We start from the raw sequence: 18,092 nt of genomic DNA, 5'->3' as shown, positions 1-18,092 counted from the left end.
ATCCCCTGAAGCATTCACAATTCATGGCGAACTGCAGAGAACACTGCAAAATGGTAAACTTTGCTATCAGACCTTCGTCTTCATCTGCTCTTAAAGAGCTTAGTCTTATTCTCCAGTCATCTAGCAGCCCTGAGTACCTCACACATTGGCAAACTTCATTAAAGCCCATCTTTCCTTCTAATTTTTATTGAAATTAGAGTTATCACTGACTGGAGGGATTCATTCTAATTAGATTCTTAATCAGAATAAAAACAATTAATCAGAAAATATATTCATACTTCTCCAGGGAATAGTTTTATTCTCAAACTATTTTCAAATATCAAATGCAAGCATACAGATGCTTGAAAATAGAGCATACCAATTACTTGCTAAATTGCTAATCAGTGTTTGGGGATAGTTTTTTGTAAAAAAAAAAAAAAAGAAAAAGAAAAAGAAAGAAATCTTTGGTTTTGAAACGAAGGCCTAAAACACCTCTTGGTCATTGCTTCTGCATTTCTCATGTTCATATTTAACAGGGAGAACCTGGTGCAATGGGGTTACCAGGACTAGAAGGATTTCCAGGTATAAAGGTGAGTACAGGTGTCACTCATTGTGGTCACTGAGTCAACATCCAGAAATGTTTACTGAGCAACTCCTATTGACCAGGAACTATTTTAGGTTTAAAGATAGCCAAGAGTACAAAACAGACAAAAATCTCTGCCTTCAGGGAACTTACTTTCTAGGAAGGGGATAGAGAAATGACAAGAGTAAACATAAGTAATAATGTTGGTAAATTCTATGAAAGAAAGAAAAAAGTAAAGCAGGTGAAGAAGGCTCCAGAGTGCTAAAGGAGAGTTTGTAATTTTAAATATTGGTCTGAGATAGCATGATCTGAGCGAGACTTGAAATAGTGACACAGAGTTAGTCAAGTCCCCTCAACGCTGAAGGAAGAATGTCCCAGGCAACATAAATCAGTTCTAGAGATCTAATGTGTAGGATGGTGACAATAGGTTACAGTACTTTACTGTATACTGGAAATCTGCTAAGTAGTCTCACCACTATGTTAATTAGCTTGATTATGGTGATCATTTCACAGTGTATGTATGTATCAAATCCTCAAGTTGGATACCTTAAATATATACAATTTTTAAAAGATTTTATTTTTTTATTTGAGAGAGATCGCAGTAGGCAGAAAGAGAGAGGGGGAAGCAGGCTCCCTGCTGAGCAGAGAACCTGATGTGGGGCTCCATCCCAGGACCCTGGGATTATGACCTGAGCCAAAGGCAGATGCTTTAACCCACTGAGCCACCCAGGCGCCCGTACAATTTTTTGAAAACACAAACTTTAGGTCTAAATGCACTGAGACCATGAGCATTCCTGCTCCACCAAAGGAGACCAGGGGGAGGAGGTGAAGGAAGGGGGTAGATGAAGTCAGAGAGATAGGGACAGAAGGGAGGTGTAGCCCGGTCATAGCAGTCCTGCAAAGCAATGCTACTCAAAAGCTGGCTGGTAGAGGACCAGTGCCAGTCTGCAAATTCTCTTATGGATTCTGTGGCAAGGTAAGTATAGACTGAGAGTAAGTACTTAAAAACTTGTCTAGCAATTTAACTTTGCTATGATATTCAAACATGTGATCAGTACACTCACCTTGGCTCAGGATGTATTAGAACGTAAATGATAAACTGCTCCCAGGGAAGCACAAGTAGTTTGAGAAGCACTGATAATAAAGAGGCTTATTAGCCACTGTGAGGACTTTATCTTTCACTCTGAGTAAAATACGGAGCCAGTAGTTCATTTCTGAGTAGAAGGGTGGTGGGGCCTGCAGCCGGAGGGCAGGGAACCCTGTTAGAAGACTGTTCCCATGATACAGCTGGGAGGGATCCTGGCTGAGATCAAAGCAGAAATGGTGGAGAGAGTGAGGGGTGGCTAGATTCTGGTTATACTGGGAAGGTAGAACCAACAGGACTTTCTAATTGATTGGACATGGGTATGAGAGAATAAGGAGAAACCAAGGACACTCCAAGTTTTTTGACCTGAGAAACTGATACGATGGGATAGTCATCAAGTGAAATGAGGAAAGCTATAGGCAGAGCCTGTGTGGAGAGGGTGAGGATGACCAGTTTAACGTTGGCCATGAGGTCAAATTTGGCGGCAGCTATTAGATAGCAAAGTGGAAGTATTGAGTAGGCAGAACAAGAAGAAGGCATGGAGTTTGAAAAGAGTCTTAGTGCAGTTTTAAACTTGGTTGTTCCAAGTGTGTAGACGCTGCCTTAAAGCCAGGAGACTTGACAACATCTCCAAGGGAATGACAGATTTTATAAAAGAGAGGAGTACTGAGGACTGAGCACTGAGGCCTCCAACATAAAGGGATCAGGAAGAAAAGGAAGAATGAGCAGGGAAGACTGAGATAAAATGACCAGGGAGTTACGAGGAAAACTTGGTGTCCTGAAAGCCAAGTGAAGATAGTGTATCAAGGTGAAGAGGGTAATCACTTGTCTCCAGTACTGCACATGGGTCTAGTATGATGGGGATGAGATCAAGTAGGACGGTCAAGTATCAACCATTGGATTTATCAGGATAGAGATAGATGATTGCTATTCACTATTTTGGTAGGAGCAACTGTTGGATTTAAATGGATTTAAGAGAGAATAAGAAAAAAAGAATTAGAGATAGCAAATACAGTATAAACAATGGCCAAGGAGTTTTGCTACAGAGGAAAGGAAAGAAATGGGAAGGTGACTGCTGGAGGAAGTAGGGTGGGTAAGGTTTTATAAAATGGGTTTTAGAAATGGACCATAGAAATATCAGATTAGTTGTATGCTAAAGGAATGATCTGGTAGAATGGGGTAGGGGAGTGATGATACAGGAAGAAAGGGGAGAATTTTTGGAATGACATCTTCAAATTGCTAAAAGAAAATAGGAACCGGTACATAAATGGAGGGTATGGCTTCAGAGAGGAATCTGGATAGTTCATCTGGAGTAACAGGTGGAAAAAGAGAGTGTAGGGGTACAGACACTAATACACAGGAAGAATAATTGGTTGGGGTCTATAGAAGTTCTTTTCTGGTTGCTGAAATTTTCTCAGAGATGGAGGAAGAAGATCATCGTCTGAGAGTGATGAGGGAGAAGAGGTAGGAGATTTAAGGGGAAGGTCTAAAAGAGAGGGAGAGTCCTGGGGCCACAGAGTGGGATGAGTAGGCAGCCCCAGGACACCCCTGAGGTTCATGAGTATAAACTGAAGTGAGACCAGTCAGGGAGATCTTCTCCAGCATGTACACTCAGTTAAAGACATAGATTTAAACAAAGTTCCAGTTTTGACAGGTGAGTACTAAAAGCAAGTATGGGCCAAGACAGTCAATGGTGTATACAAAGGAGTGATTAAAACAAGTGACCATGGGATTTAAACTAAATAAATAAGGTAGAGAGGCCATTTAGAGAGTTGAAGGATGATGGAAGATTTGTTCAATGGATTAGAGGTCTTGATAGCATCAAAAGTGTGAGAATCCAAGGTACTTACGGAAGTGAATTAAAACTATGGTGGCCCAATATCAGAACGCATGAAACTGAGTTTATGGAGGGGATGGAATTATGGTTACTGACAAGGCCTCCGGTATAATAGTGGGAATAAGAGGCCAGATCATTAGAGGAGAATGGTTGAAAGAACTGCGAGACCTGAACTTTGGAAGGACTATATTGTCCAAGAGAAGGTTTCTTACTATTAATATTAAACTTTATCAGATATACAAGAGTTTCCACTGAATAAAAAGTTGCACTATATTCATTTTGGGGGTTAAAATCCCATAATTTGACAAGAATTACCTGTTTGTACTATTTGTCCTCTATTCTATTAGTTTTGTTCTATTTATCTAAGGATAGGCTTTATAAAGATACTACTTCTATTTAAATGTTAGATTTTATCTCCTAGCTTGTCTGACCTTTCATTTTCATGTTTGATCTCATAGTATATAGAAATATAACATTTATGTAGTCAAATATCAAACAATTTTTCTCCATGTTTTCTTGTTTTGCTTTTACGCATTAAGTTCTTTTTATTCTTATTGTCAACCAAAATCAGGTAGTCACTTTGTATTTTCTTCTAATTCTTTTATAGTTCATAATATTTTGTTTTTTACATAATCTATATGGGATTTACATGGAGTATAATATAAAGAGAGCAATTAAACTCTTTTTAAGGAAATTACTCAATTATTAGTACTATATTTTGAATAATACATCCCTTTCTTTACTAAAATCCTATTATAGATGTTGGCCTATGGTTATATTGCATTTTTATATTGCATTGGTATACTGCTTAATCTTGTGCCAATATTCCATTATTTTAATTGTTATAGCTTTGTTATATGTTCAGATATTGGTATTGCTAATCTCTGTATTGTTCTTCTTTTAATTTTTTTCTTTTATCTTCTCATTTATTCATTATCCAGGGTGGACTTTAATATCACCTGGTCAAGCTGAAATTTCATAAGAATTGCATTAAATTTATAAATTAGTCTGGGTAGCAATGACACCTTTACAACATTGTCTTGCCCTCCAAGAACAAAACATATCTCTTCATTTAATCAAGTCTTCTTTTATGTCCCTGAGTGAAGTTATGAAGTTTTTTAATGTAGGTTCTGCTCAACAAAAGTTGCCATTTTATTATCCCGTATATAATCATTAACACTTTTAGCATCATCAGCTTTATCTAAAATATCACATTGCCTTTGGAAAAAGAATTACATCACTCTGCTGTTCAGAGCAATTGAAGGGATCTTCTGATGGCCTAGTGAGGAGAACTACAAAATCCCTTGTTCTAAATATCTTATTCCAACCCTATATTGAATAAGACAAGTGTAGGAAAAGCTTTTTAGAAAACATTCAATGTGCTTTCTTTTTTAAGTATTGGTAATGGATTACTTTTAGAATAAAAATACTATTTTGACTAATCTTAGCTATAAGTATGTATGGAGTCCTACTAAAAATAGGTCACAGAAATGATAACCTGAATGCTTATTTTTGTTAAGATTATTATTTGCTTTCGTTTTTTGGGGAAAAAAAAAAGCTTTAACAAATTCAGTTAGCTACTAATTTTTATTTTACCATCTGATGATACTGATAACGCTTATCAACACCAAAGAAAATCTTCACCAAATCCAAATACTCATTTGAGCATTAATTTTATAGACAAAGATTTTATAGATATCATCATAAGCAGCAACTTTTTTTTAAATCCCAACAGGGGGATCGAGGCCCAGCAGGCCCCCCAGGAATAGCTGGAATATCGGTGAGTCCAGAGCATCTCATATTATTTTCACAAGGAAGCAATTCTATCTCCACAGTCAATCTGTGGCTAGGGATCAAGAAGAGGTAGGGACCACACAGTAGCTCTTATGACAATAGGTTCTAGAAATATCCAGTTAAAAAAATAAAACCACCTTGTCCCTATTTATCCTCAAGAATTCTCCTTTCTTTTTTATTTTTTAAAATTTCTTATTTATTTTAAAGAAGGAGGGAGAGAGAGGGGAGGGGCAGAAGGAGATGGAGGAAGAGAATCTCAAGCAGACTCCCCACTGAGTACAGAGCCAAGCATGGAGCCCAGTGTGGGGCTTGATCCCATGACCTTAGGATCATAACCTGAGCTGAAACCAAGAGTCTGACACTTCACCGACTGCACCACCCAGGCACCCCAAGACTGTTCCTTTCTTTGTGTTCACCTCTTTCTTTATTATCTTTTCCTTTTTTCCCCCAACTTCCTTAATGAGGGGAGGAGATGCCCAGTTAATTACAAGTGCCAATACGTTAATACACGAGCCCAACTTTGAGAAGCTAGTTTTGTTTCTCTGTTCTTGTCATATTTAAGGTTTCTTGGCCCCCAAAAGATGACGCTCTTATCCTTAGGCATGTACTTCAAGTTCTTTTTTTTTTTTTAATTTTTTTTTTAATTTATCTGACAGACAGATCACAAGTAGGCAGAGAGGCAGGCAGAGAGAGAGAGGAGGAGGAGGCAGGCTCCCTGCTGAGCAGAGAGACCGATGCGGGACTCGATCCCAGGACCCTGGGATCATGACCCGAGCCGAAGGCAGAGGCTTTAACCACTGAGCCACCCAGGCGCCCCTGTACTTCAAGTTCTTGATATTAAGCTACAATCTGCCCGAGTTTTCCCTGGGCCTGGTGTTATTAACAAATCTTTACAGCTGCTAATGTTTCCTCGTAAACCAGCCCTTCCAGACTCTCAATCATTTTTGTTGCTCTCCGGTGTCAAATGTTTTAATTTCATCAAGGTCTTTTCAAATGAATAGGAAGTACTCCAGGAAAGGTTGAAATCATTTCTCTGAGCCCTAGGGATCATTCTGATCTCCATTCATGATGCTCTAATTAAAATTTTGTGGCCATGCTTTATGAGTAAGAGCCCACTTATCCTTTTGTTCAGTGCCCCTGCAGGGTAGGCCCAGGGTAGGAAAGTCAGTGGAAACTATGTGCTTGAATCATAGGAACACAGGATAAGAAAGGGCTCTATCGTCCCACTCACCACCACCCACTGACATCTACTGACACCCAGCACCACCCAGAGCATCCACCACTCCCCACCGCCATCCACCACCACCCATCACTCTCATCCTTTAAAAGACCAGTAGCCACTCTCTTTTATTCTTTGTAGATATTAAGTCTAAGAACAAAAATTCAAAACCCATCTCTACTTTGTAGAAAACCATCCTTTGTAGAGGATGAATCCCCTTATTTAGCAGTTCTATCCCTTTCTAGTATTTTCAAGCCCATCCAGAGATTTCTCCAGGGCTTGTTCCTCCTGCTTCTTCCCAGGATGACACATGGGTAGACAGGAGGAGGTGTCTGTGAGTGCTGGCAATGAGGTGAGGCCTCGAGTCAGCATGCTGTCCCCCAGGTTTTCCAAGCTCCCCCCAACCTTTGAGATTTCTGTTGCCTGCTACCAATGTCCCTGATCTCTTTGTCTCAGATCTCAAAGCGTGAGCACTCTCCCCGTTGTGTCCTATGCCAAGCCCATGTGGGACATTATATTTATAATGCTCTAACATATCCCCCCACTTGGGCCCACAGGAGATTCGGGAGTTCCTGCTTGTACACACGGGCTCTGGGGAACCAGGACTGCTCTCTCAGGCCTTGTGTCTGCCTTGCTTCACCACTCAGCCATATCTGAACCTGTGAGGCGGGCTCCTCCCAGAGTTCTGGACAGCAAGAGGAGTGAAGAAAGGGTCCTTCCTTTTTCAGATTCTCTCCTGGGAAACCTACTAGGGTTTCTGCAGCCTTGGCCCCATGCCTATATCCCTGTGTTAATTTGTTTTTCTGTCCATGTTAAGTCCAAGGGATAGAAGGGGGTTCCTTCTTTAAGCTTGATCTGGACACTTTGGCACTTCTCACTTCTGGGCTCTAATGGACCATCTTCCTCTCTTGTCCCTCCCAGTGGCCTCTCTACCCAACACTTCTCTGTTGTCAGTCCTCCAAGCCGTAATGTGTAGGAATAAATCAGTCTTGTCCCCTTCCTTTCAGTCAAACATGGCTTTTCCAGTCAAAAATGGTGTTTCTTCAGGCTATCCTACTATGAACTTAGAAACCCTCTTACGAGACACAAAATCTAGGAAAGACTTCTTTGACCCCATGTGCCCTCCTGGCTCCAAAGTCGAGAAGAACTGCTGATCAAATAAGCACTAGAGGTATTTCCGGTAATGAGGATACATTGGTTTCATATTTTCAAAAATAGTATCGTCCCCTCCCACCCATCTGCTATACACATATGTGTGCGTTCAGAGAACTGCATTCTAGTCCATACCTTGGAGCCTCCAGAGTCAAGTACATGTCCCCACAGACTCTGTCCCATTAAGAATGCCATTTTAGTATAGAGAGCCACAGGCCTGGCAGCTCCTTAAATTCACAGGCAGGGAGGGGATGGTGTCATGCCGTAATTTGGCTCCTCATGTTTCTCCTTGCTTTGATTTCCCAGGGAAAACCTGGAGCCCCAGGGCCTCCGGGAGTCCCAGGGGAACCGGTGAGTTTCCAGCCACTTACTTCACAGTTGTACTTGCGTGCGGTTCCAGAGCTTTCCTTGGCAGCTAATGTTTGTCTGTGGACATGCCTATAGGGTGACAGAGGGCCTGTTGGAGACATAGGTTTCCCTGGACCAGAAGGACCCTCCGGAAGGCCAGTAAGTACTTTTTACTATTTAAAATTTGCCAGTTTGAGAAATATTCCAAACACTGTCTATCTCTTATCTCTTATCCAATCACTGTCCTATCTCCTTGGAAAATCTGATGTTTGTAGTTTCTAAGGAAGTAAGAGCAAGTTCCACAAATGGGTCTTTGGGGGTGTGGTTCTCCCTGAGTGTCCTAGCTCTGTATGAGGTATCTTTAAGTCTTAATGATGAAAAAAGTGAGATTTTGTTTGGTTGTTTGAAGTGTCAGGAGATTAGACTCATTACTTCTTAAGTCTGATGTTCTCCTGGTTAAAAAACAAAATGGCCTTTCACATCCTAAAATATAAAAAACCTGAAGACTCACAGATATAACTCCTGGAGGCCAAGCTAAAAACTGAAGAAGAAGCTATTTTCTCAGATTCCCTTCGTTACCTATGGACCTTGTTCTTCTACCTTCATAAATCGTGCTTCTAAACATAGCATCCATTTGGTTCCTAAAAGAACTCTTGGATACTGACATATATTGCTATAACACAGTAATAATCATTCATACTAATTCAGTTTACTTCAACATATATTTATTTAGTCTCTTCTGTTTGCTAAGGATGTGCTGGGCCATGAGGGAGGGGACAGAAAGATGAACAACATGCAGCCCTCTCTCGGGTTTACCCTTGATAGAAAGTCACTGCTCCCTTTGCTTGTTTATTTGTGTGTGGGGAGGGATGCTATTAGGAGAAGGAGGACACTGAAGGTAAATAAGCAGCACAGAGTTCACAAGGCTGGGTCAGTACCTCTGGGAAACCTCTGGGTCTGAGTGCTCCCTGGCCTCCCCCTCCTCAGAGAAGCAACATAAAAATAGAGGAAACATATACAATTTAGAGTCAGAAAAATATGGGTTTGAATTGTGACTCTAAGGGTTTTGTGAGTCACTTAAGTAACATGACATATGGTACACATTGTCAGTGCCTGGCCCTGGGAGACACTCAAAAAATAGCTTCAATCTGGAAACCCACTGAAGCATTTGTAGTGGGGAAGGAAAATGGAGTATATTGCAGAGTATCAGTCTGACTATTCTGTGGAGAGCAGACTATAGGAAGCAGGATGGAAGCAGACAGAATAGTGAGGAAACATCACCATAATCTCCATGAGAAATAGTGATGGGGAGAACAGGGAGATCATGAGAAGTAAGGGAGTTTAGAATGTACATCAAAGGGAGAGTCAGCAAATTCACTGATGGACCAGAAGTGGAATGTGAGAGAGAGATAAGTCAAAGCTGTGGCGTGGGGTCGAGCAGCCATGTCACAGTGGCGCTTTTGGTGAGATGGGAACTACTGGAGGTGGGTAGGTTTGGGAGGAAAATCAAGAATTCTCTGCAGTGGACACATTGAACCTCAAGCACTCGTAGACATCCATTGGAATTGTCAAGTAAGCGGTTGATATACATATCTTGAATTAATGGACAGGTCAGGACTGGAAAGACTGATTTGGGGATTTTAAACCTGGGTCTGAATGAAATGTAGTCCCTGCGGATTGGGAGGGAAGAAAACATTTCAACTGTTAGGAAAAAGACCCAGCAAAAAATCTGAGAAGGTGCAGCTAGTGAGATATGAAGGAAACCAGGTGAATGAAGTTTCCTGGATGTTGAGGGAACTAAGTGTTTTAAGACAGAGAAATGATGAATCTAGATAAATCATGTGAGAGCTGACAGTTCTGCACTGGGTTTAGAAATGTGGTGGTCCTTGGTGGGAGAGGTTACAGCACACTTTCATCTTGATAAGAATGATCCAGTCGAGAGGGGAAGTTTTGATGATACCATGGAAGTGGAGATAAATTTGAGTAAGGGGAGAACACTGGTATTCCACTCAGAAGTGAAAATCGGCCTTCACAAGGAACAGGGGCAGCTCATCCTTCTCACTAGGAGGAAGGGGACAGGCAGACATTGGTGTACAAATGTGTGTAGGTTGGATCTATAGGAGAGATATTTTCTCTCCTACGTATTTTCTCAGTGGAAGAAGAATCAAGGTCATTGGTTGGGTGTAAGGAATCAGGTGGTGATGCTGGAGATCTGAAGACAGGAAAATTTGTGAAAGAATACTTAGGGAGAGAAGGAGAGGGAGTTGAATCAGGAAATCCAGGATAGCCTGGTAATACGGAGGGGATACTTGTACTCTGCCTGCTTTCATTTAGGTAGGAACAAGTGAGCAAGGACATGCGTTTTTCTTCAACCACAGCCAGCTGCTCAGACGCAGACATGTGATAGACAAAAGGCTGCTTACACCCAGGTGTGGAGTTCTTCCAGATAAGTGAGATGAGGGAGGGAAAAACAAATCCATGCAGGTTATTCTAAAAATCTCTAAAAGCAGTACTTGTCTGCTTTTAGAGAACAAAGGAGAACACACGTGATAGTCTTTGATGAATTACAAAAGACCAAAAAAGAAAAAAGAAAGAAAGACTGTACGGTTTCTTTTCTTACGTTGTTACCAAAAGCATGAATTACATGTTAACACTGGATACATCTTCTTTTATTCAAGTGGTACAGCTGGGTTGTGTCATCCCCTCCCCCACTTCCTCTCCTTAATCAGCTTTATCTTTGTTGCCTGTGTTTCTGGATGTAATAAATTCTTTGAACCACACATTGCAGGTAACGTGTTCTTAGTTAAAGTACTCTACATAATTCCCAGATGATTCAGAGAGGTTGGGGGACTTTGGTTGGGTTATCAACTGTGACAGATTTTAGTGTAATTTACAGCAGTGAAAACATGTGCTTGTCTGCAGTTCCATCCTCATAAAATCCATTCGAGCACAGCAAAACTTTCTTAGCCTTTTCAGAAGAACATGTCCATGCAGTTGTCTACTAGCTAAGAAATCATTTCCCTCACCTCGATCTCTCTCTTCAAACCAAATCTCAAAAACACATCTACTATTGAACTCTAGGTGTTTGATTTGACCCCAAGTGCTTTTCCTTCTGACATCTCCCAGCCACAAGTTTTCTCCATCTTGTAAATCTCTGAGTAGGGGGCTTTATTTCCACCTCCAGGATGGCCTTGTAAAGTTTGGTTAACTTCCAGTTTACTAATAAAAAAAACCCAAAACACTACTTAATGCTTTCAGAAACCATGATTACAGATTTCCTACTTTTCTTTCATATTCTCCCACTGAAAAATAACAAATTGTTCTCTGGCCGACAGTTTATTTCATAGGAGGATTGTGCTCTGGCCATGTTATGAAATTTCCCCAGCAGCAGCTGAGACCATTTACTGAGAATGACTCTCTGTGCTAGAAAATTGTTGGGCGGTAACAATAAATGCCACCCACCAGCCACCCAGCACCACGGGCCACCTTATTTTTCAGATTGTACCTAAGAGAATAAGTAAGGAAAATAACCCCATTGACTATTTACAGTGACTTGGGCATTTTCTGTTGCTTTACCAAATCCTGAGTTTTCAAATAATGACTTCATCCTCACTTTATAAGGAAAGAAACAGATGCTATTAGAAGTCAGTAAATTGCCTGAAGTAAATGGAACTCGTCAGTGACAGAGCCCGAATTTGAACTCCGGACCATCTACTCTCTCAACTTCATTTTCTGTTTCACTCCACTCCCTCACCAAAATAGCAGAAATGTGATGATTAGGTCCTCAAAACTTTACCCTTTTATTGTGTTTAACTATGTCTACCGATGTAGAATTAGGAATATTGATCATCTTCTGTCTTTATAGGGAATAAATGGAAAAGACGGATTGCCCGGTGCTCAGGTATGGAAAATACCACTTCAGATAAACATTCTCATGCAAAACCTCATTTGCAGTACCTGTCAAAATACTTGACTAAGCAGGCTGGGGAAAAGTCTTGGCAAGCATTGATTTTTTAGTGTTGACATTTGTTTTTCAGGGTGTCATGGGTAAACCTGGAGATAGAGGCCCCAAAGGAGAACGTGTATGTATATTACCCTTCTGATCATGATTTAATCCTGTCTGCTGCAGCTGCCTTATCCTTTGAGTTACACAATATGTGTGTGGATCCCTGCAAATCCCCCAGTATGACACTTTTAGGGTGTATGTGACCCAAGATCTCTTCTAGGCATGAAACAGGCCCGTTGAAGGACCCCGAAGCAGGCCATATGGCAGGTACACCTACAACAATGACCTTTCTTCAGAACGAAGTCTAGTGTGCTATTCCACTTGGGAAAGCTTTGATCCTCCTGTCTCGGACGCATATTCCTACGATAGCGATCACCCATTTTCTTGTTCCTTGAGTAGAGTTTCTCAACCTTGGCACTGTTGATGCTGTTGATGTTTGGAGTGGACAGTTCTTTGCTGTGAGTGTCCACCCTGGGCACTGTAGGATGTTTTGTAGCTTCCCTGGTGTCTAGCCAGCAGATCAGTGCCGCCATCTTCTCTCCGGTTGTGACAACCGAGAATGTTTCCAGACATCACCTTCTGGGAACCGGAGTGGCCCTCGTTGAGAACCCCTGATCTCATGGAATATGAAGTCGAGTAAGGTGGGGTGGTGGTGTGGAGAGGTAGAGCAGTGGAAAGTGGAACCAAACACATAGAGTCATGCCAATTCTGTCCTGTACTTTTATTGGAATTGGTTTGGTTGTTGGTGTTGTTCCAACTTCTCATTATTTTCTTTAGTGAACCTTAATGTTTTCAAGTAGAGTTGGAGCCAATCCACTGCAAAGATTCAAGCACTGTAATTCAGTGGAATTCCTGGGTGGGTTGCTAGTATATTGCATATGTGTGTTTGTGTACTCATTTGTCTAGTTTACTCATTTTTACTTATTACACAAGTAATTCATGATAACTGAAGGTCATTTGAAAACAGAGATAATATAAGTAAAAAAGAAAGAAAAAAGTCTACGTTATCCCCCTGCATAGAGATAAGGATTCTTAAATTTGTACAAATACTATTTTGGACATATTTCTATTTCTCTCTTACATATGATATACATATATACTTAATGTATTGATGCAAAAGAATATATGCTCTTCCAAAAATGTGTTCAGACTGTTTTGTAAATGACTTTTTTCACCTAACAGTATATAATGACCATCTTTCCATGTCAGTCAATACAGATCTGCATATGACTTTTAGTGGCTATATGTTATTCCACTGTTTGGATATACCTTACTTCACTTTCCCAGTCTCCTTTTTCTGGATATTTAGGTTCTTTCCAGTTTTCATAATAATAAACATCACTATAATGAACATCCTGGTATTTCCCCAAATGTGAGTTGATACACCTATATGCAGATATATTTTTATAACTAAGAGAGTAATGTTGAAATTAGGTCCCTGCTTTTTCTTCTTTATACATGGCTTCTTTCTACACCTCTTCATTCCAGGATCAAATAGATCCCTATAATTGTTCATCTGTTTTCATTACTTTTTTTAAATCAACAGAAACGGAGTTGGGCCCTTTGCATAGTACTCACAAATAAGAGTAACACAATGAAATACATGGCAGCCTCAGTGCACCATCCCATCATACCTGGTGTGGTCATCACCTTCTGGCATTGGGGAACTGAGTATTTGGAATATCTCTAACTGAAACATGCTATGGTACATATATACCCCTCTCTCCTGATGCCCACCCCATCCTCTAATGCACAAACACATGCAGTAGTAGACACCTTGCTGGATAAGTCAGCATTAAATAGACTTCTTATCACAGTCAAGCCACCTAATACTATCTTATACCTAATTTACTATGGCACTTTACTCAGCGAATTCTCTCGTAGTTCTTTTATTTATTAAGTATATGATCTCAATGATGACCCTCCACCCCAAGCACCTGCTCCGAACTTTTTCAAAGGCTCTCCTTTCTCATCTTTCCGAGTTGTTTATCTTTGGGACACAGCGTGTATGCACATGCACACAAACATACACAAGCACACTCACATAACTGTAAAACACAAATAAAGAAACCAACCCACAGAATCTAATAAAAATTCTGATAGAGATAAAAGAAAAAGAAAAGCACATGATTTGGGAAGGATTTTGAGGGTCCTGAAGTTTTTACTTAGCGTTAAATCTTGGTGACCATCTTCATTCAAGTACAAAATCCTCTTGGCCATCTTCCTTTATGATTGCCAAGGAGACCCAGGCCTGAAGTGAGAGCTGCTGTTGACTTTCAAAAGTGTCATCATTCTAGACCAGCAATCAAGTACAACCAACATTGTCACTAGCTTTTGGGGGAGTGCCTTCAACATCCCAGTCATTGTTCTAAGCACTTGACTTGACTCATTCATTTCCAGCATCACCCTTTTTCGTGGGTATTATTAATATCTCCACTTTATGGGACAGGAATCTAGGGCACAGAGGGCTCAATTCTCTTATCAGAGGTGCCACAGCTAGCAAGTGCCCGTATGAATGCAGAACCTTTGCTCTTAACCACAGCTTACGTGTTCTAGAAGAGATCACTCTTATTAACTTCTTCCTTAACAGGGTGACCAGGGAATTCCAGGAGACAGAGGCCCACAAGGTGAACAGGGGAAACCAGGCCTTCCAGGCATGAAGGGAGCCATAGGTCCTGTGGGGCCACCCGGAAACAAGGGCTCCACGGGATCCCCCGGACACCAAGGCCCTCCAGGCAATCCAGGCGTCCCAGGCACTCCAGTGAGTAGTGCCAAGAGCTCCAGCAGCTCCTGGCTAGCATAGACCTCGTATCCCTTTGAAAGAAATTGGAATTCATCCCAGTGAAAGCAATCATAATCCTTTAAAAAGAAATAAAATGAACCTAAACTGATCTCCACAAGGGTAGCAATACCTGCCACTTATTTCAAGTTATGTACCAGACCCTCCGCTAAGTACTTCCTCTACATCACCTCTGCAGAGCCTCACAACTCAGAGGATGGTGTCCTGTCCGTCTCACTTTGACGAATGCAAAAACTCAGAGTTGGCTTGTTCAGGGTCACACTTATTGAGTGGGTTAGACTCAGGTCTGACTGACTCCAAAGCCGTGCTCTTAAATACCATCTATAATGTCTCCTACACTACACAGATGACATATGTCTGTTTTACGTGAAAACACTATTTGTTGAATATGAGAACCACAAACCTGCCCTGAGTGGTACTTTGATGTGGAAAACGGGCCAAGAAGGAGTGTTTGGTTAAGGAAGCCCATATTATTATTAATACCCTCAGGAGGTGTGGTGGATGGTCATTCACAGAGGAACTTAATCAGAAAACATCCTGGTCAGGGAGAAAGGTGGGTCCTGGAGTGAGGGCAGTGGAGGGCGGTGGAGGGCGGGGCAGGGCGTTAAGGACACACTGTCCTCAGATAATCAGCCAGCACCAGATGGAGAGCCAACTGGGGCATTCCCACAATATTGAGATTCTTTATTTTTATCCATTTTCCCTAAGCTCTACTTGAATAAAGCCTGTATAATGAGTTCTCAGTGATGTGTCAGTAATTGGTATTAGATGCATTAACTCAAGTTCATATGTCCCATATGCCATGAAAATAAAATATTGAAAGAGAGCATTTTTGGAACTACACTGCCCTATAGATATCATTATTTTATGAGCCCATCATATTGTCTTTAATGTCATACATATACACTTGAATAATAACCACTAAAAAGAGAGGAGCAATAAAATACTTACAAATCCTAATGATCATGGAAAATAATAGCTCTCTTTTAAAAATATCGAGTACTACAGTAAAATGTTACTATAATGTTAGGTTCTCTCCCAAATTCATGTAGCTTCATTTGTTAAGGGGTTAAAAATTCAACTGACATCCTTTACCTACTTCCCTTTCTCATGTCCCATAGCGTTTTCCATTAAAAAAGGAAAATTGCTTAATACAAATATGTTCACAAAGTGTAAATTACAGAATAAACTATACCATAAAAATGACTAAAACTTAGTAAGTAATAATCCAGCACACTTGGAGTTCTTCTCCTTTAAAGATGCGTAGTATCCTAGATACTGACTTCACCAGTGCCCAAGGATTGGTTAGAAGTTAAACTGTGCCTGGGATATTAATGTCCTGATAACACTGTTCAAGTTCTGTAACTTCAGAAAATGAAGTAATAGGAAATGTCTTTCCTAATCATATGAAGCCATGTCTCTCCATTTAATAAGAAATATGTTCGAGTCACTGGTTATGTTTCCAGCCCACGGCTTTTAAAGCAATTATGCACTTCAAGTTCTTCTCAGCATTTGATCAAAACAAAGATACTTATTGCCTAATAGAGCCAACTGCCAAAAGCATTTTGTTTGATAAATGTGTCTCCACGGAAGTTTCAAGTATGCACACCAACCCAGGATTCCTAGTCTTTACTCATTTGTGCTATGCTCAATTTTAAGACCATTTTCCCCCTTCTTTAGGCTGATGCGGTTTCATTGGAAGAAATAAAGAAGTATATTAATCAAGAGGTTCTAAGGATTTTTGAAGGTTAGATCTACTTAATAAACATTTCTGAATTTTTCTTCAGTTGCCACCTTCCATCCACTGAAGGGGATCCCTTCAGCACTCTCTCAAAAGATGGCCATACAACAACGATGTTAAGAGGCAACCTACTTTATGAGGGGGGATGGGGCCTCTCGGTTGGATAGAAAATTCTTCCTTACACTGAGTTAAACTTGCCTCTCTCTAACTTTCTCTCCGCATTCCTGGTCTGTTAAGTAGAACAGGTGAAGTATCTTCCTCTAGTACCACGACAGCCCTTACAATATGGTACTTCTCCTTACTTTTCTCTTCTATGGTGCAACTGTGTCTAGCCCAGCCTGTCACCACTCTTTTTAAATGACCCTCATTCACCCAGGAGTATTTTGACCAAGGCAGAGCACAGTGTGTTTTGATCTAGACCCAGGTCAACAAACTGTGGCCCACCAGCCAAATTCACTTGTGCCCAATTTTTGTATGGCCCATAAGCTGACAATGATTTTGCTTTTGGGGGGGAGGGTAGGGAGGAGGAGCATGTAGGAAGTACATTTTTAAATGGTTTTTTTAACTCAAAAGAATATTTCATGACATGTGATAATGATCTGAAATTCAAATTTATTTCCATAAAGTTTTATTGAAGCATAGTCAGACTCATTCTTTTAAGAATTTTCTCTGTCTGTTTTCATGCTAGCGTAGTAGAATTGACTAGTTGTCATGGGGATTGTATAGCCTGAAAAGACTTAAATATTTATTATCTGACCCTTTGCAGAGAAAGTTTTCTAACCCTTGATATAGACACTTCAATAATGCTGCCTAAGAGAGGATCCTTAAAAAAAAAAAAAAAGCTTCCTTGATTTTGATTTTCCAATTAACTAACAACCCTCAATCTTATTTACACAAACTTTTACAAATTAGGTGTTTCTCATTGAGCACTGTATCCATTTTTAAACTCTAAGTGTGTGATTTAATATTTCTTAATACTACATTTCAAAAGGTTTATGTTCACGCATTGTCCCAAACTGAAGTTATCTTGTGGAATGTTGTCTTACTGTAGGGCAGGTGGGCTGACCCTCAGAACTTGGTTTCATTTCTGAATTTTATAATCATGTCATCATTCCATTGTGTTTAGAAATGTTGAAGGGAAGAGTCAAGAGTCAAGGGTTAGGCCTTTCTTACCGCCATTGCGTTCCTGCTCTTCACTTGTAAATTCTATTAATCTATTGTTTCAGTGACCTCTGAATCCATATATACAGTTTTTGAAAATCCACTCTATATTTTTTTTATCTGTTCCCAAGATATCATATGATTTTGTCAGATGACTTGCTAAAATCAAGATCACTCCCCTCAACTGTGAGCTTAATAAACTGGGGAATTTTTTTGTTTTGTTTTGTTTTTTTAAATTTTTTATTTATTTATTTATTTATTTTTTATAAACATATATTTATTTTTTTCCCAGGGGTACAGGTCTGTGAATCTCCAGGTTTACACACTTCACAGCAGTCACCATAGCACATACCCTCCCCGATGTCCATAACCCCACCCCCCCCTCCCA

At 40.4% G+C, this 18,092-nt stretch overlaps 1 protein-coding gene across 6 annotated transcripts in view; it reads left to right on the top strand.

Annotated features, from left to right (window-relative positions):
• The window catches only part of COL19A1 (collagen type XIX alpha 1 chain), a 312,492-nt gene that overhangs the window by 276,821 nt on the left and 17,579 nt on the right, over nt 1–18,092 (top strand). For 5 of the 6 annotated variants that reach the window (XM_032864437.1, XM_032864441.1, XM_032864440.1 and 2 more), the window contains 8 exons: nt 516–569; nt 5,219–5,263; nt 7,955–7,999; nt 8,093–8,155; nt 11,862–11,897; nt 12,034–12,078; nt 14,593–14,763; nt 16,483–16,549. In XM_032864437.1, coding sequence (XP_032720328.1) covers nt 516–569; nt 5,219–5,263; nt 7,955–7,999; nt 8,093–8,155; nt 11,862–11,897; nt 12,034–12,078; nt 14,593–14,763; nt 16,483–16,549 — 526 coding nt within the window. Of the gene's footprint in view, nt 1–515; nt 570–5,218; nt 5,264–7,954; nt 8,000–8,092; nt 8,156–11,861; nt 11,898–12,033; nt 12,079–12,222; nt 12,396–14,592; nt 14,764–16,482; nt 16,550–18,092 lie in introns of those variants that run through there. The other variant, XM_032864442.1, reaches the window with a different exon arrangement.

This window comes from Lontra canadensis, unplaced genomic scaffold (assembly GCF_010015895.1).
Source record: "Lontra canadensis isolate GAN:19392208 unplaced genomic scaffold, GSC_riverotter_1.0 scaffold27, whole genome shotgun sequence".
NCBI lineage: Eukaryota > Metazoa > Chordata > Mammalia > Carnivora > Mustelidae > Lontra > Lontra canadensis.
Note: the sequence above shows the minus strand (reverse complement) of the source record. Positions and strands in the feature narration are given on the sequence as shown.